General features: G+C 38.4%; 1 protein-coding gene across 1 annotated transcript; it reads right to left on the bottom strand.

The window, feature by feature from the left end:
- Positions 1-1,596: 1,596 nt before the first annotated feature.
- Positions 1,597-26,688, bottom strand: cdh10a (cadherin 10, type 2a (T2-cadherin)). Its single transcript, XM_005932083.2, has 12 exons — positions 26,429-26,688; positions 20,503-20,844; positions 14,059-14,353; positions 12,039-12,158; positions 10,749-10,916; positions 10,439-10,620; positions 9,576-9,829; positions 8,466-8,602; positions 8,250-8,371; positions 7,169-7,277; positions 6,250-6,501; positions 1,597-2,941 (listed from the first exon to the last, which is right to left on the bottom strand). The coding sequence occupies exons 2-12, from the start codon at positions 20,710-20,712 to the stop codon at positions 2,451-2,453; spliced, it is 2,340 nt and encodes a 779-aa protein (XP_005932145.1). The 5' UTR covers positions 20,713-20,844; positions 26,429-26,688; the 3' UTR covers positions 1,597-2,450.
- Positions 26,689-27,968: the final 1,280 nt, after the last annotated feature.

Below are 27,968 nucleotides of genomic sequence, written 5' to 3'. Positions count from 1 at the left end.
CAACAGCAGGCTGAAATACTTTGTTTGATGAATAGCACCCATCATTATTAGGAGCTGAAAGGTGATCAATAAGAAAAACGTATGACTACGATTATGCAGCAGTTATGCTATGTGCTGTCTCTAAATCATTGTGGTCAAAACTACGCCGGAAAGTTAACAAGAGTTGCTTGCTTATGGTTTTGTACAGACCTTGGATCCACAAGTCTATTTTTTCTTTTTTTTTAAAGTTAACAAACTGTCTGCTCTCACATACAGAAAAGTCATGACCACAGATAAAAGGGCAGACGCATTGTTTCCTTATGTTGACTGCAGTCTTGGAAAGCACATTGCACTTAACAAAGTGCCTAACACAAAATGTCTACATCTATTAAATCAAATAAAAGTTAATCCAGTACAGAACATGTTGGAGGTGTTGGTTGAACTTTTTATGAAGTCTTTGCACAGAATAGAAAATTTAACATCTCTGCTTTCTACTCACTGAAGGTTTTATAGCTCTTATATTGGATTTATTAGCTTGCACATAATCACCACTTAACATTATGCAATTAATAGCTGCCTTATGAAATACATCTTTGTTGTTAGGGATGACGGACAGCTTGTACATAACTAAATAGTTGGTACTTCTACAGAGTATTTGTAGGTATCTTTCAAAATGGTTTTAAATATTGGAATTTTCAGTTTGCATAAGAACCATTGAGCTGTTTTGTGCTATGAGAGCTTCAATTTTCATGTCTTTCATTCTGATATGGTAATAGCTATGATAGGACGTATGATGGTATTAAGCAGCCATTACTGTAGAGCCATGCAACTTCCCTTTGCTCAGCTTTTCTTCAGAGGTAAGTTACTTCAGTTGCACCTCTTTTGTTGTCAAGAAGAAATGTGTTGATCTGCAAAAATGTTTCAGAACATAAAAATATAAATGACCAGACAGGCATTTGACAACTGTTTTAATTTGCAAGTACTTCCTCTTGGTGTGGTTGGAATACTGAAAAGTGCTTAAAAGTAGGATGGCACCTACATAACTGGCACTACAGCAGTGAGATTGTAGGTGTTAAGATCTGTAATCTAATGAAGCAACATAAGAAAGACATTGATGGGAGGTTCTCCAAAGCCACCCACTGTTACCTTCTATTAAAAATAAAATGCAGATGACTGTGAAATTAACTACATAGAGTTTGGTGTAATGTTTCTAGGAAAACGCAGTTTGCTGGTGGCAAGGGAAAGGAAAAAACAAAACCCAAATACATTTTCAAATCCAAACTTTCGTGAAAATCCAAATGAAAATCAGAAGAAGTGAGTCTCTGAATTGTGTACTTTTCTAAATACTCCATATTTCTCCAAATACAGATTTATCAGGATGTTGATTTATAGCACAACTACCCGCTTCTTACGCTGTCAGTTATTTTACACATCATATCTGCCAAGCCCAGTTTAGTACCTCTTACAGATTTGTTCAATTCAGACAGTTTGTCAATATCAGATCCAACATGTTTTTACTCAGTGAATAGCTACAGTTCTCTCGTTATTTCTGTATTTCATCACAAAAGCAGTTTAATGAACCACATTAGTTGAAATTACGTAACTGGAAATGTGTGGTTTCTTTTTTACATTGTTTTATTAAGAAAATAAGTATAAAAATATAAATATAAAACAATATGACTCAGCATTCAAACAGCATGAATTCAGTGTATGACAGTTTTCTACAACATACACTTTCCATTACATGTTACACCTATATGATGAAATGAATTCACAGTTTGACAAATAAACTGCACCAACCATTCACATGAACATTGCTTGTCAAACAGATATAGCAAATAGTATATAGGATGTCCATCGTTAAAAACATTTTGTACATGTACAGTATTTAATGGAGCTGGCTCGAAAAGCCATTCGACTCCATCCCTATCCCACCCAAACCCAGTCCGGTACCATTAAACATTGATAGTATACAATACTACTATCGCTCATGTCAATTACAAAACACATTGTCCACATCATTGTTCACAAAAAATCCTAAAATTCAAAGGCATCTTTACTGATTATGACCAAAAACAGTAAAACTTTGAGATTTATACTGTATCTCCATTAAGAGAAAATTCTGCACAGTTCAAGTCTTAATTTTCATTTTAGCATCCACATGTGGATAGCAGTGATTTTTGTTTAAGTGTGTGTGTGTGTGTGTGTGTGTGTGTGTGTGTGTGTGTGTGTGTGTGTGTGTGTGTGTGTGTGTTTATTTTTGTGCCTGCACACACATTTATGAGAATCAAATGGACAACTAGTTAACTAGCAAGCTAGCTAGCAAACTAGACAAACAGATAGATAGCTTGATAGGCAGACAGACAGTCAACTAGCTGGCTAGCTAACTGACTAGACAAATAGCTGGCTAGCCAGATAGCTAGATAAACAGACAGAGAAGCATGGACTTGGAAAAAAGAGACTATCTTTGTCTAAGTTTCTCTGCCAGGGCTCTTCCCTATGTACATCTCTGCCAACTTTTTGAATTGTGGTCCCCAATTGCTGAGGTAATCATATTCCTGGTCCCCCTCAGTGGCAGCGGACTCCAGGGAACTGAGGGATTCTGCCAGTGACCCAGTGCCCTCATAAGCATACGTGGCCAGGGAGTCATAAGGGGGTGCTGTTGGATCGGAATCATTCTCCTGAAGCCTCCCATTAATGAAGTCCCTGACATCCGTGTTATCCTTTATAGGTGATGTCCTCCGAAAGGGAAACAGCATTTCGGGTATGATGTCCCTGCGTAGCTTGTTAGCATCCATCACCTCTGGGTTGCGCAGCGTGCCAATATCAAAGGCCTGAGTGTCCTCCTCTCCACCCCCTTCATCGTTGTAGCTGACAACGTTGTCTCTGACATCCTCTTTGGAGATGATCAGAGGCTCCTTCTTCCTCTGTCTCCTCAGGGCAGCAAACAGCACCACAATCACTACACAAGAATCAGCGGGAAATGCAGAGAGAGAAAGCACAGCATAAGATGTCTGCCTCCGAACATGTGTCATGCATTAAAGAGCACAGGAGAGCAAAGGCACATAGGGGAAACACATTTGCTACCAGTGACAAATCCTCAACACTGCCTCAGGCATTCACCTCCTATTATTGAAGATTCAGTGAAAAAGCTTTTTATTTCTTTCCCCCTTGAATGTTACATTCACTGTACAAAATGCACGATGGTTAGAGGACCCTTTTTCATTCTCTAACATGCATCCTCATCTTTTTTTCTCCCCAGTAGTAAAAGAGAATAGGAGATTGCAGAGTGAGCATGTTTTCAGTGAGTGACAGTTTTGGAAGAAATGTATTATTTTAAATTAACCTGCTATTCATCAGATAAAAAGATAACACAGGTAGCATAGTTTTCTACTTGCATCCCACTTGGACGTTAATTTTAATGCCTTCAGGCTATATTGCTGAGTAGTGTACTTTAGGAACATTTGTGATTGACCAGCGTCATTTTTTAAGGAGATGCAGCAAGATATGGACCAGCTATGACGAACTGTTCCAGCTCAGTGCCTGTCTTTTGGAGTCAAGCAGAGGTGAATGAGACAGTCTGTCAGGGAGCTTCAAGCGCGAAAAGCGTTGGATAATGAGCAGATGTCATGATATTTTGCTCAAGAGGAGAGTGCAGAGTTTAACCTTCAGCACACTAAATTTGTGCAATGCGGTCTGCCCTGACAGAATTTAAAATTTGGAATTAAAGCAGACAGACACAAGAAAATCTGGTGGCTTGTATTAGAAATTTAGTCACTCGAGGAACACACCAAACTCCAAAGCAATATTTTGACAGAAGGAAGGAGGAAAAGGGTCAAATTCATCTCATGAAAAAGGTTAGGGACAGAGGAGTAAACACATACACATTCATGAGGACAGATCTGTACTTGTCTTTTATTTTGCCCTCAGCAGTTTGCAAGGAATCCTAAGCCTTAAGTGCTTCTATCAAGTATTATGCTGACAGAGGAGGTAAGGTTCAGTGATGGTTGAAACCCATTACTTATTGGACATGCACTTAAAAAAATACTCCTACATGTTTTTTAAAATTCTCCTCAGTAGAACTGCTACTGCTGTTCCCTGACTGCGGATCACAAGGACTTCTGAAAGAAATGCTTTATTACTTAGGAAGGAGCATACAACCTTACCTCCCAGAGAAATACCGACTGTTTAGTTAAGTGGTTTTATGTCTTAATGAAGGGTGCTTAGAAGCACCATTGTACTCCTTTTTGAGACAAAAGTAATTATGTTTGATTGTTCACATTTTAAAAGGAATCCAGAAAGACCCCATGTTGCACTTTGCTACCAGTTATATAATTTAAGATATTTTAAAGATTTTCTCAGGGTCCTTGATTCTATTTGTTATCCATACCAAATGTAATAGTCTGTTCAAATGTCTAAAATTGCATAACTCCTTGTGTTCTCAATAAGCTACTTTGTACCCTCAATTCTCCTTAAGGAGAACATTGCAGTGGGTATTTTTGGTGTTAGCGTTTTCATCTCATTTAGTAACACTAGTTTAACACGTAACTAAGTTTCCATGACAACTGGAACCACATGGTTTAAGTGCTGATGTGTGGCATCCTTGTACTGGCCACATTTGTTTGCATGGGACATGGTCACTGGTATTACAAAGGCAGGTTTCTATTTTAAACCTTTTTTGTATAAGCCATCTTCACTATGGTTTGCAAGCTTTTTATGGTCATCAGCCAGCTCATATGAAGTAGACTGAGGCACTTCACTCTGTTATTGTTAAAACAATCTGTAATGTTTGACTGTGAAATACTTAAATCAGCTATTCTTTAATGCAGGATTTAATCATTGTTTTAACATATTAAGATGCTAAGCTGCTGCCAGTCAAAGTGGAGTCCCTAGATAGAGTGGCATCTTTTAGGGAAAAAAATTTGGGAGTCCAACCTTTTAATCAATTCCCTGTTTATAATGGCAGACCTTGTGATAGAAGAGAGATTCGGTTTTTCGACTCCATGCGGCCACTTAACAGCATGTACTTGAGCAAACAAGTCACTCTGGTCCATGTTATTGACTTTTTCAGCCAAAATTGCCTGCAGCATGATGCGTATAAGGCCTGCCTGGGGTGATAATTTTGCATTTTGGAGTTATGGTAACTGCTAATATGCCAAAAGAACAGCAAGTTCTCAACATAACCATGGTAGCAATGGTAATGAGGTTGGATAAGAAGTAGACAGATAACTAAACATGTGTACCAATGGGTTTGATGTGACCTTCAAAGACAGGTAAGCCTCGATTTAAAAAAACAAATGAATAAAAAATCTTCACAGACCTCTTCCAAAAAACAATGAATAAAACTAGGATCAGCCAGAATTCTGTTCATTTCAATAAGTGCTTTACTTGTAACAATGTTTCTTAAATCCAGTTTCTTTGTTGCCACGTCTCATAAACCAAGAGTTCTTCCATGGCAACAGATGTTCTTTAGCTAACCTGATGATGCTGTGGTGTTCTGGGTTTCCACCAGAAAATCTTTTACTCCCAGCAGGTTTTACCTGGATCTTATTTGCTTAAAATATAATATTATATTGTTTTCTTCACAGTAGTCCTGAACTTTAAAGTCTCCTTACTGCTTTTATTGCTCACATCTCACCCCTATAAAGCATAATAATGTCTTGCCTTGTACATACACCTTTACCCTCAGTGTTTTTCCATCAAGTGGATACTTAAAAAACATTCTGGTTTTCTACATTTTTTTCCACTGTTTGATTTTTGCTCATTTGTAACTAGATATGTTACACCCCTACTTTATAGAGTTGTGCAACTTGTTAAAATACGGTAATAGAGATGGAGCTGCAGCTGTTTTTATTTTGAATGATTTATAATTGTTTTCACTGACTTGAATTGAATATGAGAACCGAGTTGCTATTATTTGCACTGAATACTGTTGTGCCTAAATGAAGAAGCAAACATTACAAGAATAAGAAGTTAAAGTTTTCATGATCCCATGAACGAGCCATCCATTGTCAGTGAACAAACTGGTCACTAACACAATAAAGCAGGCCTGGCTAGTTACCCTAAAGGGAAGTTAGTTTAAAATTATTATTATATTTATTTATTGTTTTATTATTTTTGGTCAAGACTTTTTACTTCTTTCATTAGACTCACAAAAAGCAGAGAGAAACCCCCCCCAAAAAAACAGATTTCATAGGCACCTTTAGGCAACTGCTGTTGTGATTTGGCGCTATATAAATAAAACTGAACTGAACTCAAGAGTGGACTTACTGAGAAGGATGATGACACAGAGCAGTATGGCCACTAGAGCTCCAGTTGTGAGACCATCTGAGAAGGGCAAGACCTCAGGGTTACACGACTGCATGTTTCCACGGCTGTCACAAGCACACACGCGCACGATCAGTGTGCTTGTGCTGCTCTGAATGGGGTAGTCGTTGTCAGAGATCACTACAGGCAAGAGGTACATGCTCATCTCACGGCGGCTGAAGCCTCCCCTCCGTGTCAGGATATTGGCAGTGTTATCTGTGGAAACATTCAGACCTTGTCAATGACGAGATTTTAGAATAGCTTTCTTTTTATTTCTGTAAATAAAGGCTTTTATTATAAAAGAGCAAATTGCAGCTTATTAGGTAATTATAGACATCTTCATTCAAAGGCACAGTAACCTGGTCCAAGTATGAAGTTGTGTTTGTTTGTTGAAATTGTGAATATTTGTCCTTGTTATGAGTCTGTTATGTCACATTATCTTACAGTATACATGCCATTATTTAAAGTCTTGGACTAAATGGAGAAAACTGAAAAAACATGTAAAGTTTTCAGACCTGTTACTGCATGGCTACTGAACAACCATTGCATATCTTGTTTGAAAAGCTTCATGAGCATTTCCACTTTCTTGAAAAGCAAATATTTTCTATTGTAGGGCAGATAAAATTAAAATCTGTTTGTAACACAGTGCAGTCCAATATATCTGACTGTGAAGGTTGGCATTTCCTCTGTGTTTATTGTGCAGTGAAAGATAATTGGCAATCAACTAGAGCTCTTCAAGAAAGAGTACAAAAATTACAACATCAGAAAAAACCCTGTAATCGCACAAGGCTTTTGATTTTGAATCATTGTTTATTAATGAGGATGTACTTATGAATATTTCTAAGAGTAAAAATGGTAAAAAAAAAAGAGAAGAATATTTTACCTTCCCTGTCATCAATGGTAAAATTGGGATTGGTGGGACTTATACTAAACACAAACTTGTGTCCCACGAGAGGTTCATCTGTGTCAACAGCACTTATTGTCTGAATCAACTGTAAAAAATCAGAACAAAAGGTTAGGGCAACGCATTAGAAAGCATATGAATATATGCAATTAATATCGTAAAACACTGGAATAACTTTTAAGACATTTGTCAGTTTCAGGATTTGGGATATTTAATGAAGCACAAATATGAATTATGAAGTAGTGTGGATGAGAATTGGTCTATTCACATGGCTACAACTCAAACTCTAAATTTAGACATTTAGACAGGGTCAAGATGACCAACTTAAGTTCAGTATCAGAATAGGGAAGAAAGGTGATGTAAGTGAATTTCCACATGGCATGGTTGTTTGTGATACATGGCCTGGTCTGAGTATTTCAGAAGCTGTTGATGTACTGGGATTTTCCTAAATAACCTAGAGTTCACATAGTATTTTCTAAAAAACGGAAACTATCCAGTGAGCTGCAGTTCTTTGGGAGAAAATACCTTGTTCATACCAGAGGTCAGAGGAGAATGGCCGGACTGCTTTGAGCTGATAGGAGGGCAACAGTAACTCAAACCAAACCAAGGTATGCAGAAGAGCATCTCTGAATGTACAGCAGCAAAAAACTATACCAGGCACCACTTCCATCAGTTACGATTAGCAAACTGAGGCTACATTTCGCATTGTCTCAACTAAAGTTAGACAATTACAATATTGGAAAAAGGGTCAGAATTTGATGTAAACAGCATTAAATTTCCATGTCAGGTGCTTCCAGCAGGATAATACACTATCCCAAATAAATAAAGTAGTTCTAAAGCAGGGTTCCAACAGCATCCCAAGCCAATACAAGCAGCATATTTAAATGTAATTGTGTCATGAAAATTGTGTCTGGGAACACAGTCGCATCTAAGTATTTTCTGTTGTGTGAATACTTATGCAATATATGCAGCTGACGAATTTGACCCTGTGCTTCAGTGCCATTTGTATATGTCCTTATTTTGCCCATGAAACCATGATAATGACGGAAACCACTGATACCTGTCCTGCCTTGACATTCTCACAGACAAATGTGTCATAGGACATGGCAAACTCGGGGGCGTTGTCATTGACATCCAACACCTTGATGAACACTGGCACTCGAGTTGTCTGACGTGGATTATCTAAAATGATTACATAAAATAATTTTAGTTATTTACGGCACAGATGAAAAATTATTATTATTATTATAAATTGGATATCAAAAACAACAATTACTTATTTCTGTAGCCACCACAGAAATGTTGTGCCATTTGGAGGTTTCTCGGTCCAGTGCTTTCAGTGTTGTGATGGTCCCATTCACAGAATCAATGTTGAACAGCCTCTCCAGATCTGTGTGTCGATCAATGGAGTATCTGCAAGAAATAACGTCGTTATTAATACCAGTGAGATAGAAGTGCTCACAAATCTCCAAACAGACCAAATCATGTTAACTCTATTTTATTGTTGTTGTAAAATGAAGACCAGTTAAAAGTCATTCTGCTTGCACGGGGCTGTCTTTATGAGAAAAAACACACTAACGTCCTTATCTACTTAAAATTGTGTTTTACAAAGTGCATTAATTCCTGCAAAAGAAACTGCTTTCCAGGCTCCCCATTGTCAAAAGATGATACATCTTTCTGTGAGCCTGCTCATTTGTCATAGTCACCTTTCATACACAAGTGAAACTGAAATATGCAACACAATACGCCATGTGGCATTGGCCAAGAGCAGCATATCTCTGTGTCAGAGATGGGCAGGCGCCATATGTGTGGAACGGCGGCGCTGAGCTGTGTGAATCGATACAGCAAATTAGGCTCTTTCACTTTGACTTTGTGCAGTGCCACAGAGGGCTTACATAATTCCGGGAAATAAACAGTCTGTATTCACTTCACAATGCTGCCGCCATCTTCCACTGGGAAATCACCAAGAGGGACCCATGAATAATATTCTCCCCCCCTTCTACACTGACACATGGCTTGGCTGATGGATTAGATTTAACTAAGTGGGCACATTTTAATCCTCACTCTATAAAACTGATAAGAGGAGACTTTGTATTTCGTCCATGTGTTGCTTGTTTTTGCATTGATTTTATTCTGGTATAATTAAAGCTGGGACAATGAGTTTTGAAACAATCAAATTACTACAATAAAGCATTACACCCAATTGGCTGGTTAGGAAATCTTTGCTTAACAGGCCATTGATTGTTTTGCAAGTTTACAAAATTGCGAGTACCTAATTCCAGATGAAAGGGAATTTGTTGTTGTAGGCTAGGAAAGCTATTTGGCATTTTACTCAAAGAGTCTGGCACAGTGTAAGGCCTCAGCACTTCTGAGCCCTGTAGCATACTTGACTGGCTTGTTGTCAGCATCTGGGTCCCTGGCTGATACCACACCAACGAAGCTGCCAGCAGCCGTGTCCTCGTGCACCTCGATGATGTAAGGGTTCCTGGTGAAAATTGGGGGCTCGTCCACATCCTCTACCGTTACCTTGACCGTGGCGTAGTCTTTGAATTGCAAACCATGGATGAACCTTGCATCCAAGTAGGTATTTTTCACCTCCACTCTGAACTCGTAGTCCCTCTTAGTTTCATAATCCAGTGGCTAGAGATGAAAGCACATCAGAAGTCAAGCTGTAGACGTTTCCATTTAAAAAGAAAGGGGGGAAAAAACTATCTGCCTCCAGGATTTTGATGTGCAATTGATTGCTTTTCATTTGTCTGCCTTTATCTTAATCATATTCCAAATTCTAGGTTACAAATCCAAATAAGGAATACTGATCTGGGGATCTTTTGAGAGAATTTGTAGCACACAAATTTTTATATTATTCATTTTACTACCTTAGGGTGATTTTACATTTCAGTTCAAAAATAGGCTGTCATATTCTTCTTACATCAAAACTGCTAACTAATATCTAATCTGAAACTATGCTGTCCTGACTTACAGTTTGAAGTTAAATGATCTTTATTTTAGATATTTTACATATCTTATGTCAAATTAAAATCAAAACCATACTTTTGGGCTATATTTCAAACTTTTTCCCAAATCTGGAATATTCAAACCAATTACAAAATGTGAAATAATGTAACTACTTTTTTTGTCTGATGTTACAGCTATGACATTAGCTGGTTACTTGAACAGTGACTGTGGAAAACACATATAAAATAGTATAAGAAATAGAGAGAAACAGAAGATGAAATAGAATTGAGGTACCTTTTTTATTATAATGACTCCCTCCTGTGTGATTTGGTCAGTGATAATATTAAAAATGTCATGACCGCCAACTATGGTGTACTCCATCTCAGCATTACGGCCCACATCTGGATCATCAGCCTTAATTCGCCCAATAGCAGCTCCAATCACTGTGGACTCGACAGCAGTCACACGGAAGGAATCTAAACATGACATTAAATGGGAAAATCTTTGGTTGCGTGCTTGCTTCATTAATCCATGATCATTTTTATTGTACATAGATTCAAAACTCTTGTCTTAAAATGCTTTGTACAAGAGGGAGGCCTCTTACGATTCGCAAAGCGAGGCGGACTGTCGTTTACATCAGAGAGAGTGATGCTGACTGTAGTGGTTCCTGAAAGCCCTCCCATCTGCCCAGCCATGTCTTTAGCCTGGATCACAACCTGGTAGTTTTCCTTGACTTCTCTGTCCATACCAGGGAGAGCTGTCTTTATCGTGCCTGGAAATAAGAAAAAAGAAAAAGTTAGTCACCACTTTTGCTGTTTTAAAGATACATTTTATTTTGAGAAATTATTTCCTCTCTTACTGTAAATGCGATGAGATTATTATCAATTCTGTCTCTGTCGCAACCATGTCTGCTAGAAAATTACATTTATATGCCTCTGATTTAGTTTGCCAATTAAGTTTTCAAGGGAAATCTAATTGCTGCCCGGATTATGTTTCTTGGCAATGTTTTTTAGTGTCAGAAGTGCTACATTTGTATACCAGATGCACGATGCAGTACTTTTCTCTGTTTTTTCTTTTCTTTTTTATGATTACACAATATAAGCATTTTGTTTAAAGTCCTTAATAAATGTAATTTTAGTTTGGTTTTACTTACTAGAAATAAATTCTGTGACAACCTCTGTAACATTGTTGAGAACAATACCTTTCAGGGTCAGCTTATGGTTGGAAATAAGGAATTTTAACCTGCTTTGTGAATACAGAGCCCAGTTGTTGTGATCGAACTTTCTCAAATCATTTTCTTCTTGAATTATAAGATAATCGCTCTGTAAATAAGACAGTGTGCAGTTGTTTGTTGCTTTAACAGGGCTTGGTTGCATCAATCTCTGTTTCCATCTGACACTGAGTGAATGCTTAGAGATGAAATTGACATTGATCGTCCCATCTAGCTCTGTTTGGTACGACAGCCTATCAGCCCACTTCCCAAAATGTCAGGCATTACTTATATCCAATTTTAGAAATGCTGTACGTAAATAATGGGCCTAATGGATTTGAAAGGTTTTGTCTTATTAATATTTTATGACTCACAGACAAAATGTTTGGTTTCTTCCATGATATATGCAAGATGAAAGATTACATGGCTACAAATACCGCAGTGTTCTTGTAAATATTAAACTCTTACTTTCCTGACAGAAAACTTGAACATGAACACTTTTTTCAGCCAAACACAAACACAATTGGAAATTTCAGCTGAAATTAGTGGAAGAAATCAATCTTGCACTTATTTGGATTAATAACCCTGAGAGTCAGATGAATCCCCCTTCTTCCGATTTAATTCTCACACACATTGCAACACATTAGAAGCTGCTTCTAAGAGATCCTGCTGCGTTTGGCTTACCATTTTCAGAATCCACAGAGAAGTAGGGCTGTCCCTGTAGAATGCTATACACAAGCTTGGCACTGTTCCCATATGTTTGATCATCAGCATCAGTGGCAGTTACAGTGACAACAGATGTACCTGCAAAACAAACATCGAAAGTCAAATTTAATTGATTCTGTTACTGCGCTTATTAAAACAAGACATGATCAAGTAACTGAGTCAACTTTTGAAATTTACTTCCATTTGTATAGAGAAAGTTTTCTGCAAATCTGACACTCATTTCCAGAAAGCCAGTTGCTCAAAGTGACCATTATTAACGCCATCAGTGCCCTGATATTGTTCGTATTTATTCGACGACCGGGCCTCTGAACAAAATCAATTTTCTCCAAAAAAGCAAGCGTGTCGAGATAGGCGAGTGACTAAACAGTGAATCAAAATTGATAACCTACACTTTCAGACTGTGATTAGATCTCATCTGGATCCACAGTCAAAATTATTACTTTGATTAAACCCAGGTAATGGGTCTAATTTAAATAGCAGTGAGACTAAAAAATGATGGTTTGTCAAGCCTTAAGGAAAGAATACTCTCTCTGTCTCATAAATCAAACCTGGTATGAAAAGATGTAGTAATAACATACACATTTAGTTTTTCAATTCATGCCATGCAGTTTTGACTAATGACACGCCAGCCCGTAGCCATTTTGCACACCAATTACTGTCATAAAATATTTTGTGAGAAGCTGAAACTATAATAATAATAATAATCCCCCAAAAATGGAAAAGGTTTCCCCCCCTTTCTGTTAACAGCCCAAAGTGTGGAGAGATAAAGGTACAACTGACATGCTTTTATGCTCGTCTAGGTACAATTACCACTCAACTAAATCATTTTTATTTATGTATTTTTTATGCGACTGAAAGAGTGTTTGCAATTACTAATTACCACCAGGACACATACACTGGGGACTCTAAAGATGTGTCTAAAAAAAAGTTCAAGCTTCGAAAGAACTCAGTTCCTCTCAGATATGCTGTCACTGAAATCACTTCCATATTAAGTCCTGTATAATCCACCCAAGCGTTTCAGTAGTGCTACATTGCGAATACTGTCCTTGGCATTCAGGAGACCTCTGCCGTGTCCTGTTTGGGTCTAACGGTCTCCGTGCATACTAATGAACCCTCGAACATCTGTCCCACTTAGTCCCAGCACTGATAGTATAAAAGGAGGCTGCTGGTTTTTTTTATAGCTGGGTGACTTGGCTAACCAGTGTGTTCAGACTGAACATATAAGGAAGTTTATTAGTCCAGAGGTGGGTAGCGGTGACACTGAGCCAGTCTTTGAAGCTAGGACGTCTAAGAAAAATGCATTATGAATTCCAAATGGAATATAATTTTTTGTCATATAGGCAATTGGGTTTTGATTTACCCTTGATTGTTCCCGTGTATTAATTTGTGGTTGCATAATTGAGGATTGATTTCAAGTTGCATGCATTACTTTCGTAAGCTTTGTTTATATTCATGCCAACTGGCTTATTTATATTACTTGAATGGAATGAAGTGGAGTGCAATGAAGCAAATCCTTAATTGGAAAGACTGTGACAATCTAAACTTTTAATATTTCTACCGCCTATTAAAAATGGCAAATGGCATTACTTGTTATGAATGCCCAATGAGCCTGACCGCGTGAATAACAATCGCAAAACAGCAAATAACTGTGAAAAAAGTGAACACAGCGTCACATTAAACCAAACCAGCTGACTGATGAATAGTGGCTTGCTTTTTCTGCATTGCCTGAAAATTGTTTTGCCATATTCTATTAACATTATAATGGCATCAATTCTCAGATAAATAAATGTGGACTAATGGTTTTCCTTATAGATTTAGAAGCTAAATATGATCATTAGTTAATTGTTTAGTCCAATGGGGATGCGATTTTTCAGAGCACAAATGGCCAGTTTTATTTTGTAGCTATCCAGCCAATTAACAGTTGTTGATTTAATTTTGTCCATTAATCAGTGTTAAAATTAAACGAACCATAACTTACCCACTTCAGACATTTCAGGCACACTAGCAAAGTAGATTTCCTTTGCAAACTTTGGGGCGTTGTCATTGATGTCATGAATTTTGATATTAAATTCAGTGTCAGGCTCCAGCTCTGCATTGGTGTTTCTGTCCAGAACCTTTGCGTTCAGTGTGTACATGGCTTTTTCTTCTCTGTCCAGCCTCTTTGTGGCGTGAATATCCCCAGACTTCTCATCAATCAGGAACAAGGTGCCTGCCCCATCTCCAGTCAGGATGTACTTCACGTTGCCATCGCCCTTGTCCATGTTAGAGTGCAGCTGAAAATCAGAGAGATCCATATTAAAAATTGAAACGAATCTTAAGACAGACCTGTACAAATTGCGTTATGTTGTATGGGTGTGTAATTGGAGGAATTGCACACTCTTCCGTCATGGACTTCAGGCTGACAAGAAAGCTTCAGCTTTCAGTAAGACGCATTGATTTTGTGTAACCAGTGGCGATAAAGTACAAAGCTATTTAAAATTTAATTCTACTTTTGAACACTTCTCCATACAATAACAACAGTGCTTCTCAATTGCTAACATCAAATGTAGTTGCTGTTGTTAGTTTTTCAAGCCTTTGGAAATGATCTAGAGAACTTTGCTTCTACATTTCTCCCTAATTAGATTTTCTTTAACTTTAAACAAGAAAAAAACCCACTGCATGCACTACTGGTAGGAGAGAAATGATTTTTTTTTTTGTATTGCCCTCGTCTTTCTCAAGTTGGCCAGTTTTTCCTCTTTTGACTTTTGTTCCTTTGTGAAATAATTGTGGAAACCCACGAAGGAATCTGGTTCAGTCTTTGAAAATGGTGCCTTTGCACCCAGAGTATCAAGTGTGACGCACTCCATTACTCCAAATCAAATTAGTCGTGGATTTGGATTTTTCTTCCAGATTGTGCCTTTGAAAAATGATGAGAACCTGACCCACAGCAACAATTGCTAAAATTAGTCACCTCTGACCTATCCATCACCTTGAAGCATCTCCTAAGTGTCACAGACGAGTAATGGTGGCATACTGTGACAGACACTTGATTCAAGCTCATTACTGTACTGGATCTGTCAGCAGATATATTTAGAGCACTATCTCATGGGTTCACATTTTAAATGACAAGTAGTTAGGGACACAGAATGTACGTCAGTAACTTATTAATATTAATATCTGCATGCTGTGAAGAAACTAATTATTTTTTCCTGCAGTTGGAAGAATAATGTCAACAGTACAACTCCGGATGGAAATCAGAAATGTATTACCAGAGTGGTAGCTATTCTCAGGTAGAATTAAAAAATAAATAAATAAGGATGCATGTGAAAACAAGATGCTGTCAAGTTCAGATGAACAATAGACACAGCATTTGGCACTGTGTGGGGAAATATTTTCAAGCAGATGATCTCTATTATCCAAAGGCTATTAAAGAGAAATATCAGTCAGCTTGAATTTTCACATATATTTGCGTTCTGAGACAGTCTGTTCATTGTTGGTGAATGTGAGCCGTAGGCCAGTGAACCAAGGATTTAAGATGTGTTATGGATGTGAAAGCTGCTACTGCTATTGACTATGAATGACAGTGTAATTTTAGCAGCCAGGAAACTGTTTGTGTGAATTTTTGCATTCAAATAGGCTTCATATCTTGGCTATGCGCAATTGCACTCTTCAAAAAGAATCTATATTTCCACAGTCACCTTATCGTTAAAAATAATTTTTCATATATTGGCATATAGCTTATAGGAGGGTTAGCTCACTACGCATCACTGGAATCCTGTGCAACATAAGAAGAACATATTTCATTAATGATATTCAAAACTGTGACTCCTCGCATACTCTTGTGTGCTAACACTGTGATAATTAGGCCAGCGCAATTTCAGACCATGTCACAGCAATTGCATTTTTTTTTTCATCTTTTCATGATATTCTCACATTTTTTTCATCTGATTATTACCATATTTTTCAGGCTTGTTTGTTAATCCAGTTAAAAGAAAGCTGAGAAGCAAAAACAACAAACAATGAGCCATCAAAGGAGCCTAAACCTGTGCAGCCAAGCTGTCTCAAAGATAATAGGAATTTTACAGTCTTTGCAGAGCCCTGTATTTTACATATTTCCCTTAGTCTAAATTGAACCCCCAACCCCCACCCAAGCCCTTTCCCTGTGCACTTGTGCCAATTATTGGATGTCGACATAACGTTCCCTTCATAGTCATGGGTAAAAGAAACATTTTCTCCCCATGGCCATATAGATTTCTGACTTAGTGGAACTGCAAATAAGGAGGGATTTTGCACAAGTAAGCAATGTTAGGAAAAGATACCACAGCATCTAAAAATAATAGTGTTTCTGTTCTCCTGTTGTCAGCAAGGCAATGAGCCAGGAACATGGGATTTTAGGATTTTATTCCTTTTGGGATGTCCTATAGAAACTGCACTCAGTACTGTAATGCACTTTAATCATATATATATATGTATATACTTTTTGTTTTTTGTTTTTTGGGTTTTTTTGTGTTTTGTTTTTTGAGAGAGGCATGAGGGGTGTTTTTTCTTGAAGCACACAGTTCAAGTGTGCTAGACTTTGTATCTAACATGTAGCGTAAATCTAGTACAGCTATAAAAAAAAAAAGAAAAACTTCCATTGACACTCTCGAGAAAGTGTGGCACAAAGTGTTTTTCACACAGCCCTTACAAAATCTAATGTTTGCACTGCCACACTATATTTGCAGAGATTTAGTGGCTCTCCTTTCAAGGCCTTGCAGCACAAACACAACGTTTTCAAGGCCTTACAACAGAAGCACAGAAGAGAGCCTTGATGAGTTAAATCGCCTTGCACAAACACTGAGGAATTGTCAGTAAAGCACCAAAATCATTGGCAATTCTTGTCAGGTCTCTGGTAAGCATTGCTTGGTGCTGCAAAGAGGAGATAGCAAAATAGAGTGTAGAACGGTTACAGAATAATCACTCGTTCTCCTCTCCCCCCGTCTCTTAAGACATAGGCAGGAATTCTTTACTATTAGAGCCATGTACTATAATGTGCAATATGTTGGTTAGAGGTACAGCTTACAGTATCTCTGTTGCGCTTTGTGTTTTTTGTAACGCACACAGGTTCGGCAAAATTCATGCAGAGGAGTGTTAAGCAAGGCCTTTCAAAAAGCCAAGGATACTTATTGTCAAAATATTAACACCACAAAGTGAGCTACCTTGAAAGTTTTAATTTAGGCAGCATATTTTGTCTACAAGGCACAAAAACAATGCAGTGTACCGAGCATTTAATAGGATTTTGTTCACTTCAGACACACCACTCATATGCTGCACAATCCAAAGTTTGCGCTTGTATTGCTCAGCATTGCAAGCGTTCACACTTCACAGCCCTGCTTAAGAAGTAGGGCACCACAGCTGCAGACAGTGAGTGCTCACACTCATTAATGCCCCCATGAAAGTCAGTTAAAATGAGATTTGGTGGATTTACACTTGGATTCTACACACTCGCGCTACATAGAATATATAAAAACATAAAATACACTCTGCTTTTTAGCAACTTGACAACTGCTGCCGAATCTGGCTGAAAATACGACTTTAATAATGAAGTTATTTGTCTCCATCATCCTGTGAGGTATCTGACTGCACTATTCATTATGTAAGCCTCAAAGCTGCGTGTCTTTTGAAGTCCTGATAAGCAATATCATCTGCATTTATTATAGTGCATTTGCAGCCGTGCACTGCTTCCTTTTCAGTTGAGACGTGAGGCATACGAGTGTGAGACTGTTCTTTACATCACATTTGATTGCCATCACCAAGAAATCAACCTCAAGTGAGAGTTAGTGAGTGTGTGGGGGCTGATTGGAGAGCTTTGATTGAATGTGAAATAAACAAGTTCTGCTACAGTGCGCTACAAAGGCCATTAAGTGATCTTTATGTGAAAGACCATCGAGGCTTTGGTGGCTTTGTGCTGGGTACTGGAGTGCTTTTTACATTTTCTTTCTTCCCTTCATACCTGTCTGTCTGTCTGTCCTTCTTTGTCTTTTTTTTACTTCTACCTTTAACATTGATCCGGCTTTTTTTGATTGATCTTTGTTTTTCTGTTTATCTGTCTTTGTCTGTCTCTTTCTTAAGGTCTCACATTTTTTTTGTATTAGTCTTGTAAGGTTACAATCTATATATCCAATTCTTTCTTTCATTCTTTCTTTCTCCTCATCTTTTGTGATTTTTCATATTTTCTTTTACAGTCTTGTGTTAAAGCTAAATCTTTCATTATTTTTCTTTTTTTCATATTGCTCTTTTTTTGTTCGTCATTCATTCTTATCATTCTTTTTTATTTTATCAGGCTATCACCATCTGTTTTACTTGTCAGTCTTTTGTATTGTATTTCATATAGTCTTTCCGTTTTTTCATATCAGTTTTGTCCTATATTAAATCTTTTATATAGGTCAGTTTTTTGGGCCATTTTTTGTATAGTCTTACAGTTTTCCTTTCAGTTTTTATTGTCAGTCTCTGGTTGCAGTCGTATATTAAGAGTATCTTTCATATAGACCTTTCCATCTTTGGCATTGTTTTTTGTTATTTAGCTTCCATATGATCTTGTTTGTTTTTCATTCAGTTTCTTGTGACAGTCAGAGGGTCTTAAGTTATTTTGATCTTTCATATTTTTTTCTTATTTTATTTGCAGTTCTTGGGTTTTTCTTTCCTGTCCATCTTTTGAACAGTCAGAGTTACTCTCTCAGTTTTCTGTATCAGTCTTTGTATATCTTTCTATATAATCTTTGGCATTGGTCCTGCTTTCTTGTACTGACTTGGGCCCAGGGGGTGCTTGGTATGTTTGCTCGATAAATGAGAAAAATTAGTGATTAAAGTAGGGTTGAAAGTAGGGCACTGATTAATTTTTCATAGACAACTAATTGATTGATCTTTTAACTTGTTCACTCTTAAACTCTCCTTAAAGGCTATGTGCCTTCATCTTAACTTATTATTTGTCTGTTTACCAGTCTCTGTTACCATCACAGTTTTTTCCCTGTGGTTAAACTGATGGAATTAGTGATTTGTGTCAGCTTCCTCTGTAAAGCAGAATGGCAGCGTGTGCTTGCCCTATTTTCCCCCTACAGTAATTTATTATAGGCTCATGTTTTTCTGACAGTTTAATAGTGAATGATATTGGACACAGGAGGAGTGCGGAACCGGTGAGTGTGATTGCTGTCATGCCACAGAAGTTGGGTGCCAGAAAGCATCAAAGAGTCGAGAAAAAGCCACATCACACCAGTCACCGACATATCACTGGATGGCCCCATTTATAGTTAGCATTTCCTCTGCTGCTTCATCACATAATACAACAAGGTGAATTTCAGTGGCCTTCTTGATTGATATGTTTTCTTCTTCCTCCCTCTCTTCTTTTTTTATTTTTACTGTTCCTTTCTCTTCACCACATCAGAATGATGGTTTCAGCAAAAGAAGTTGTCATATCCCCCGTACTCAACCTTGCACAAGACACTTGTTTACTCCAGAGAATGAGGTGTGTGATGAAAGCCAGCTTCCTCTTAGAAAATTGGCTGTCGACAGTCACCTCATTTCCCTCCCTTGAGTTGATAACTGCAATGCTCCCCATCACACCTGTCTTTATGGTGCTAGCACGGGTGAGCTGACAAAGAACTGTCTGAAGTAGGTGGGTGGAGAAGAATAGCATTGTCCCAAAACTTTTTGGGGCGATTCTTAGGAGAGTCTTGCAGGAGCCGAGTCTCATGTTTTTGTTTGGCTTGGATTTGCTCTGGTCTTGACCTCATATTGATATTAAATTTGCACTTGTTCTATGTGCTGGTGATTTACAAGCTGCATAAACTCATATACGAGTTTTGAAGTGCTCCTTAGTTTCATGGTGAACACATGTACAAATGCCATAGTTTGACTCCAGTAGGTGCCACTGTCTATTCATTTTTATTTCTGTTTTTCTTGTATTATGTATCACCCATCACTGTGTTCTTGTACATCCATGCCTATTTCAACAAAATAACCATTCCTGCCTCCTCAAATTTGAAGGTAGGAATAGTCATATTGTTGAAAAAGGCTGGTCCACAGGCTGTTTCAGCTTCTATATGCTTTGACTTTTTGTCTCATTATGATCTCACAAAAATTATTATAAAGCCAGAAATGGTTGTTTTTGGTATTACTGTTAAAATGGGATGTTATTGTTATATTAATGCTGTCCGCCACATAAAAAAAAAAATCTGTACTTTTATTTTAGCTGTAATAGTATGTTCACACTGCACAGGGTAATCAAGAAAACCATGGAAAAAGTGAGGTTGTGTACACTTGTTTCTGTCTGATAGCTCCAGTAACTGTGCCTGTAACAGCCAGATTTCTGGCAGCCCATTCATCTTCAGCCAATTACATCAAACACTACTTCGACAAGCTAAAACTCCTATAATTAGTCTACAGACAATGTGGTTGGACGTTTTACCTTGCCAACATATTGATGGTCGTTTCCTGTATATTCCTCGAGCAGAAAGAATTGATTCCACATCCATCCACGTTTGGACCGCTGAAGAATCTTACCATCACTCTCTGGCATCCCAAACAGATTCCCAATATTCCCAGGTGCAAAAGGAAGGGCAATAGTGGGCCAGAGGATAGAGAGCATGAGGAGCAGCAGAACTTGATTGGTTATCATGGTATCCAATCAGCTGGGAAATGTCCTGAATGACTTCCGAATTATGGTGATAAGCTTCTGAGAGGATCAGCACTGGAAGGTGGTGTCATCAGAACAGACATTGTATTCCTTTCTTTGATCTCCTTTAGATCCCTGTGAAAAGAGGAAACTGTATTCAAGAAAAAGACCATGACACCTATCTATCACTTTGACAGTATACAATTAAAACAGTCAAACAGCATGTGCACTTGTGAAAACAGCAGCTTTGCAAGCCATGGTACTCTGTGTACAATGACTTTTCCTTCAGATTTCCTTCAGATTTTGCTATACAAGGCCAAGAGCTGCACTAGTTATTCAATCACCTTAAAAGCTTCAAAGCCATGATTTAATGTTGAGGCTTGTCTAAGAGCCGTAAGCTTAAGAATAAATTAATATAGTGTCATCATAAAAGAGTGTATATGTTTTTCTAGTAAAATTGAACTTATCTAGTGATAAAAATAGAGATGAAGCTAACGTGGTGGAACTGATTTGACAAACTTCTAAGTAAATGATAAATGAAAGGCATGAAGTATAAAGAATTTCAAGACAATAAACATAATAAATGTATCACCAGATGACTTCGGTAATCTAAGTGCATAACCAATGGAGTGGATGTCAAGATCAAATTCGGTTTAATGAATCGTGCTTCTTGTTTTGTATCAAAATGATCTTTGACTTTGACATATTCATTATGTGATAGGGTTTAATGACATTCCTTTTTTTTTCTTGGAAGCAGTTATTCAAGTACTACATTTTTACTCTTAAGTCTCCATCGCAGCAACATTCCCCAGAGACCAGAAGCATTTAGAAATATGTCATTCAATCGTGATGGCCAGAAAAGCAAACAAACAAACAAACAAAGTGGCTTGTGCTTTAGAAAACTACATAAACTTTAATGGAGGGACTACAACACCAGTGATGTATGAGTGGTCAAGCAGTGGTCGTCTTGACTTCAGTCGCTTTTTCACTACAGTGGAAACACACTAAGCCAGCAATGATTAGCCTGCAGGTAAACTTTGCTAGGTCCTATTAATTTTTCAATGGGCAACTCCACATCCTTTATTACCAACACTGGCACCCTATCGAAATCATCTTCCTGTAATCAGCCGGAGCAAATTTGTATTTTTTTTTTTTTTAGATGCAGATAATTTAAGTTTAGTAAATATGGTAGAATTCACAATCAGACATATCTCTTCCACACCCTGCATCTTAAAGGACTGTGGTGCACTTTACTAATTATAACTTGCATTACTGATGATATGCAAACACTGATGAGATGCTTCAAAGACGGTGAGCATGTTTAAACAGCTTAATACAGGCACCTCTGGGAGAAGTATGCTTCTGACATGAGCAAAATATATTACCCCAACATCCTCTGTAGATTTTTTTTTAATGTTCTGCTTCACAGTTGTTCACTTACATTTTACAGCTGCAGAACAGACTTCCACTAACATATGTATAAATGGATCGTCTTGCTAAAGGGAAGTCTGTCTTTTTCATCTCTTCCATCCAGTTCACCCTCCTTACCCACTTCCTCTCAATTTTTAGCTCTACTTAATTTTTGCATCCTTTACTGATGGCTAATTTCATAGATTTTTATTCCCTGGAGATGTTTTGATGCACTCCAAAAGGAGAAAATCCATATAGACATACACAGAATTTCCCAAACCACCAAAATTATCCCCAGGTGTCTGTCAGGCTTTGTGCCTGTGAAAAGGTATTTTGTGTTATTGGCAGTCTTCTTCCAATACTTCACTAAAGGCTGTGTCCCCACTGACTGGTCCTGATAGGTAATTTGGGTGTCCATGCATAATTGATGGTCTTTTGTAAGTTAATCCTAATAAATCTTACCTCTCTTCCTAAAAGAACCTATTTAGCAGTGTCCCTTTATAAAGGTTAAGGTACGAGAGTTACCCGAGCAAGCACTCGCTGTGTACCTCAGGGAACGCTGTTTAAAAGCCCATGCGAGTCGATGCCTCTGCTTTTGTTCAGAGAATTTAAAAAAGGACTGTGAAGTAAGTCACATGAACAAAGGATCTATTAATGTCAGGGAACAAATTAGTATTATGTTTCTAATGATGATAGCGAAATGGCAAATTTAAGTACACGCAGTACTGTGAATAGAAAATCAAAACATGTAGCTGATAGATCTTAATTTGAAACATTGTATTTATTCTCAGTGACTCGGGGAGTTTAAATGAATTAAATCTGTTACGTCAACAGTAATTCTTCAATAACTGATCAAAGTTTTTTTTAATGTATACGATATATGGATGAGGTAGAGGAGAAAGCTATTAAAACTATGTAATAACTCTAACACAAATTTCATTGACATGGTAGGACTGACCCAAAGCTTTTAAGAAACTATAAAGAACAACAGGCTGCACATATGAATGAAATCCAGCGTTCTGCAAGTACAGAGACTTTAATTTTGTCCAAGTATTGCCGCAGTAATGGAGATGAAATGTAGATATTGTGGTAAATTGCTGATGTGCTACATTTTTTATGTTAGTTTCTTGCTCATAATGTGACATTAGTGTGACACGTGCATTGCCGAAATCAGGAAACGCCGCCTTGCAATTAATCTAGTCTGATGCTTGTGATTGCATTTTCTAATTATCATCCCAGCCTGTCCTTGAGTTTTAATAGCATTCTGGATATTAATCTTTGATGTGGTGTGCCTATTAAGCATTAGGCCAGTGTTTCTTTTCAGAATTCTTCCAAACACTCCATTAAAGGATGAGTGAGCATGCTGAATGTATGCCAGATCCTATATACGCAAACTAAATTATCCCAGCTTATTCAACCTATTAAATCGTGGAGTTTATTAAGAAAAAGTTGTTTATGATTAGATTAACTTGTAGGCAGCTTATATGGCTTGGCATTAAGGCACACAGATGTGAAGGGACAGAATTACTTTTAAGTGTTGTCTAGGGTTGTTATTCTTAATCTTGGCTAAGACACAGTCTGGCAGTTGCTCTGCTCTGCTCCGTTTCTGTAATCTGCAAATTATACATTCTTGTTTTGCTGAATAAGAATATCTTTGATCAGATATAAACTAGCTGTTCATCAGGATATGCTTCCTAGAAAAGCGCAGGCTTGCACATTAGTCTGTGTAAAATTTTATGCCCCCGAAATTGAACATGCAGGCTTGCCCATGAAGCCCAAACCGAGCACGCTAACCTTGCACTTTTATTCTCTGACGCTAGTGAGACAATAATTATAGATGCAATATGCAGCAGAGGTCTGGCTAGTAAACCTCTTTAAGAGTTCTCTGCATAATAAACTGATAATCCTCCGTACATGGGAGAATATTGCTGCAAACTTTGGCACTTGAATATGACTGTGGTTACTATTTACTGCAAATGTCTGCAGTGAATAGACTTGCCATGTTTTAATAAGTATATAAGGGATTTAGCTGTTTAGTGAAGATATAAGACACAAAAAGGAGTTGGAAACCACCCTACTTAACCAAAAATTCATTTTGGATGACATTGATTTATCAAATGAAAATAGTCCCCCAAAGTAACATAATACATTTACATTATCCATGAATAGGTGCATTGTTACATAAGGGTAGGACAACATAATAAAGACTCAGCTACACAAAACCTCCTACCTCCTACACCAATATTGACCCACTTTGAAACCACAGACTTTTAGACCCCATCAAAATTCTAGTCTTATGTTGCACAATCAAGGAATTCTGCGCGTGAATATATTTTAAAAGTGGCATGAATAAACACAGGCAGAGGTGGAGTAATTGGAAAAAGAGAAGACTAAGATGGAGAGAGGGCACAGGAAGGCGGCAAGGTCATCGAACTGGTGTCATGATTAGTCTTGGTGATCTTTTGTACTTACACTGTTTGTCCAAGGGCATGATTTATAGCAAGCAAATGCTGTATTTTTTGCGGTGACAAATGCTAACCATTTATGTGAGGTTGGTGCTAGAAACTAGTGTTATGTGATTGGCAGTTTGAGTGGCTCCAGTGATTGCTTGCCGGTATTGACAGAGCAGCACGGACAGAGTATAAATCTAGCATGAGGGGCGTTGATGCACCAAGCTGCTGCACCTGCGCAAACTTCCACTTGGTGGAGCCCTAGACCTTCCCAAGTCGGCCTCTGCCGGCTGCAGTCTTTGGCAAACCTCAGCAAGCTTTACTCATGTTTTGAAATCCTCAAAGCAATTTTGTGATACAGTGCACACTTCCGTGTTGAAAAGCTACTCTAAGGGGGTTGTGGATGCAGGGGCGTTATTCTTGAAAAGGGTGTGTTGACAATGAAAAGGTAACAAAAAGAGATTAAAAGAGGAAAAAATGTTTATGCTGAGATGCATCTAGGAGAGTGTAACTAGGTGGGAATGAAAGTCTGACCAAGTCGTTTTAGACAGAGACCAGAAAGAAATTACAAATACTAGAATTTAATTCAAAGCGAGCTTATTACAGTTCCCATTTTGTTGTGAAAATGCACTCACTTCCCACTCTTGCTTCTCTGTTTGAACATATGTAGTGTTTTTCAAATATGTATTCATGTCTGATTCTTTAAAGCCAGCTTTGCAAATGCTCATGAGAGCCTCTTCGCCTCTGTGGGAGAATGGATTTCCACCTCTTTTCATTCTAATGCTGAAAGGTCGCTCCATATCTGACAATAATTCAGGGACCGTGTTAGTGGCTAATTTGCACTAAACAATAATGGTGTTACACGGGCATCCTGGCGCACACGACTAAACCCTCATATATCACTTTGGTGACTGTGAAGCCGTCTGCGTGTGAGGCAACACACTGAGGGAGTAGGCTGCTGCTGTTGCTGCTAGAAAGGCTGAAAAAGAGAGTCAGGGTTGGATTAAGTTTGTGCTGTGGAGGACATGCACATATACGTACACTGTAACACTGTTGGCTGCTCTTGTTGCGGTGCTCGAACACCATCATAAACACCTTCATGCATTTTTAGAGATATGAATGGTACAGTGCCTCTCCATCAAATCTGCCCACAGCACATCACAAGTGTGAGCCGCACTCACTGGCTTTCAGCAGACAGACAAATACATCTCCACACACACACATAGAGTCATATATACAGCAGAAGTGCACTTAGGTGTATGCATAGGCTATACTCATGCATATAAGCTATGCAGGCAACCATGGGTGCACAGTATGGAGAACATCACACTAAGAATAAGTGACAAAGTTTGGATATCGGACTACTAAGTATTTTACATAGTCATAGTATCTTACAGGTACATATTATCTCCTGTGTGACAGGTGTCATGGGCTGAATATTTTACAATGTCAAAAAATATAATGAATTTTAAAAAAGCTGAAGCTTTTTAATTTTTTTTTTTAAAGAAAGCACCCTAATTGATCCTTAAGTTTCATTTGTAAAAAGGAAAAAAATTGGAATCTACTTGGATATCACAATGTGAAGTTTCCCTGATTTTCAAGTCTTCCTTGTACATTCAAGAAAATTTTAAAAAAAAATAAAACATTTTAAGGTATACCAAAAAAAAAAAAAAAAATACAGCTAATTTGATTCAGCTGTTTTCTAGCTCTTTGAAGTTCCAACACTTCTTTTCCTGAGATATCCACACTGCTGCATTAGTCTGGCTTTGTCACAGTGCAAGGAGCAGATCATCCCCTGGAGTCTGAGAGCAGACAAAATATAAATATACCCTTAAACATTAATCAGAAAAAGCCCTTACCTTTGATTCTCACAGCTTAGCATCCATCTGTGTCACTGAGTGCACGGTACTGTGTTCCTACTCCTTAGCAGTGCTTAGCGGTGGAGACTCTGACTCCTCACGGCAGTGCTTACATTCCAAGACTGACAACAGCACAGCTGGTGCGAATGTGTATGGGAGTGTGTGTGAGTGTGTGTGCGTGGAAAAGAGAGAGAGTCTCCTGCTTACTTCCCTCCCTCACTCTATGCTTCGCTCTTTCTCTCTTCCCTCCCTCGCTCCATTTCTCCTCCCCGCTCTCTGGCTTCTCTCCCCTTTCCTCCTCTACACTTTCTTTCTATCATCTCTTCTTGCTCTGTCTGTGTCTCTCTTTCTCTCCCTCCCTTCCCTTCTTCCCTCCCCCTCCCCTCCTCTCTCTCCCTCTCTCTCTCCCTCTATCCCCTCCTCTCTCTTTCTCTAGCCGTGCATCACTTCTGGCGGTGGATGTCACCGAGGCTGAAGCTGAGGCGACTCTTCCCCTGATTGGCTGCCATTCACAAGTTAGCGATAAAGAAAAAGGGAGAGAGAAAAACGAGACAAAAAAGCATGGGGGGGAGGGGAGGGTGGGGGAGAAAATACTGCCCTTACATCCCAGTGAGCATCAGTTGACTGTGGAATAGAGAAACAGGGGAGGTTAGAGGCTGAAGAAGAGGGTGGACTCTGGGAAGGCATACAGTTTTTTTCCTCCTCTTTTCTCACTGTGAATGCATCCACAAAGCTGTGCGTAAGGGGCGGCACTGAAAGTGACTGCTCCGACGGATTGACTGTATGATGTTTGATGTCTAAAGCAATCGGCCCCATCTAATCTTCTTTCAATGACGGCGGAATGAAGGAGAAAAAGGCCATAACTTGTAAATCAGCCACGCAGCGAGGGAGGCTGGGGGGGGGGTTGCATTTGTGCCCTGTTCATCTTCTTCTTCATCTCTCATCCCACTGACTTGGCCAGCAGTATGTGGCAGGTGCACCGGCAATCCAAGCGCTCTGTCATCTCTTCTCATTACATGCCCCGTGTTGGATGCATATCAATATATCTCAATACAGTATGTGCTATTGAGGGTGATATAGCATTTTAATTCAACTGAAGGAAATAGAGATGGGACCAATTTGTCATGGAGGTGTTTGATGCTGAGGGGTGAGACAGAGAGGGACAGGGAGCCATACCTTATTATAGATGCCGATATCAATCCCCAACATGTACCTTGAGCAGATAAATGGCGGGATGGAGTGACTTTGAAATGCATGGGATGCCACTCAGAGCCGCCCTGTTGATGAATAATTTAAGAAAAGCAGCAATTTTACTGGCCAGCCTCATCTGAGCTGAAGTTTTATCTCCCAATATCAGTGTGAATAGATTATCAGCTCAAACTCTGTGCACCAGATAAATAAAAATGCAAACAGGCCAAACTAATTAACATCCAAATGAGCAGTGTGGTAGCCTCCCTGTGATACCAAGCCAAGTCCTCACACATCATAATTCACTTCCTTGTTGTGTTCGTGGTGCTGAGGGATTAAGAAGTAGGTGTGT

This window comes from Haplochromis burtoni, unplaced genomic scaffold (genome assembly GCF_018398535.1).
Source record: "Haplochromis burtoni strain Fernald_Lab_line unplaced genomic scaffold, NCSU_Asbu1 Contig_101, whole genome shotgun sequence".
NCBI lineage: Eukaryota > Metazoa > Chordata > Actinopteri > Cichliformes > Cichlidae > Haplochromis > Haplochromis burtoni.
This window is presented reverse-complemented; position numbering and strand designations above follow the sequence as displayed.

Coding starts and splice junctions, on each gene's coding strand:
- cdh10a (XM_005932083.2), bottom strand. CDS start 20,712: ATGATAACCAATCAAGTTCTGCTGCTCCTCATGCTCTCTATCCTCTGG. Junction 10,621..10,748: donor TCCGCCTCGCTTTGCGAATC/GTAAGAGGCCTC, acceptor TGTCATGTTTAG/ATTCCTTCCGTGTGACTGCT. Junction 9,830..10,438: donor GAGTCATTATAATAAAAAAG/GTACCTCAATTC, acceptor TTTCATCTCTAG/CCACTGGATTATGAAACTAA.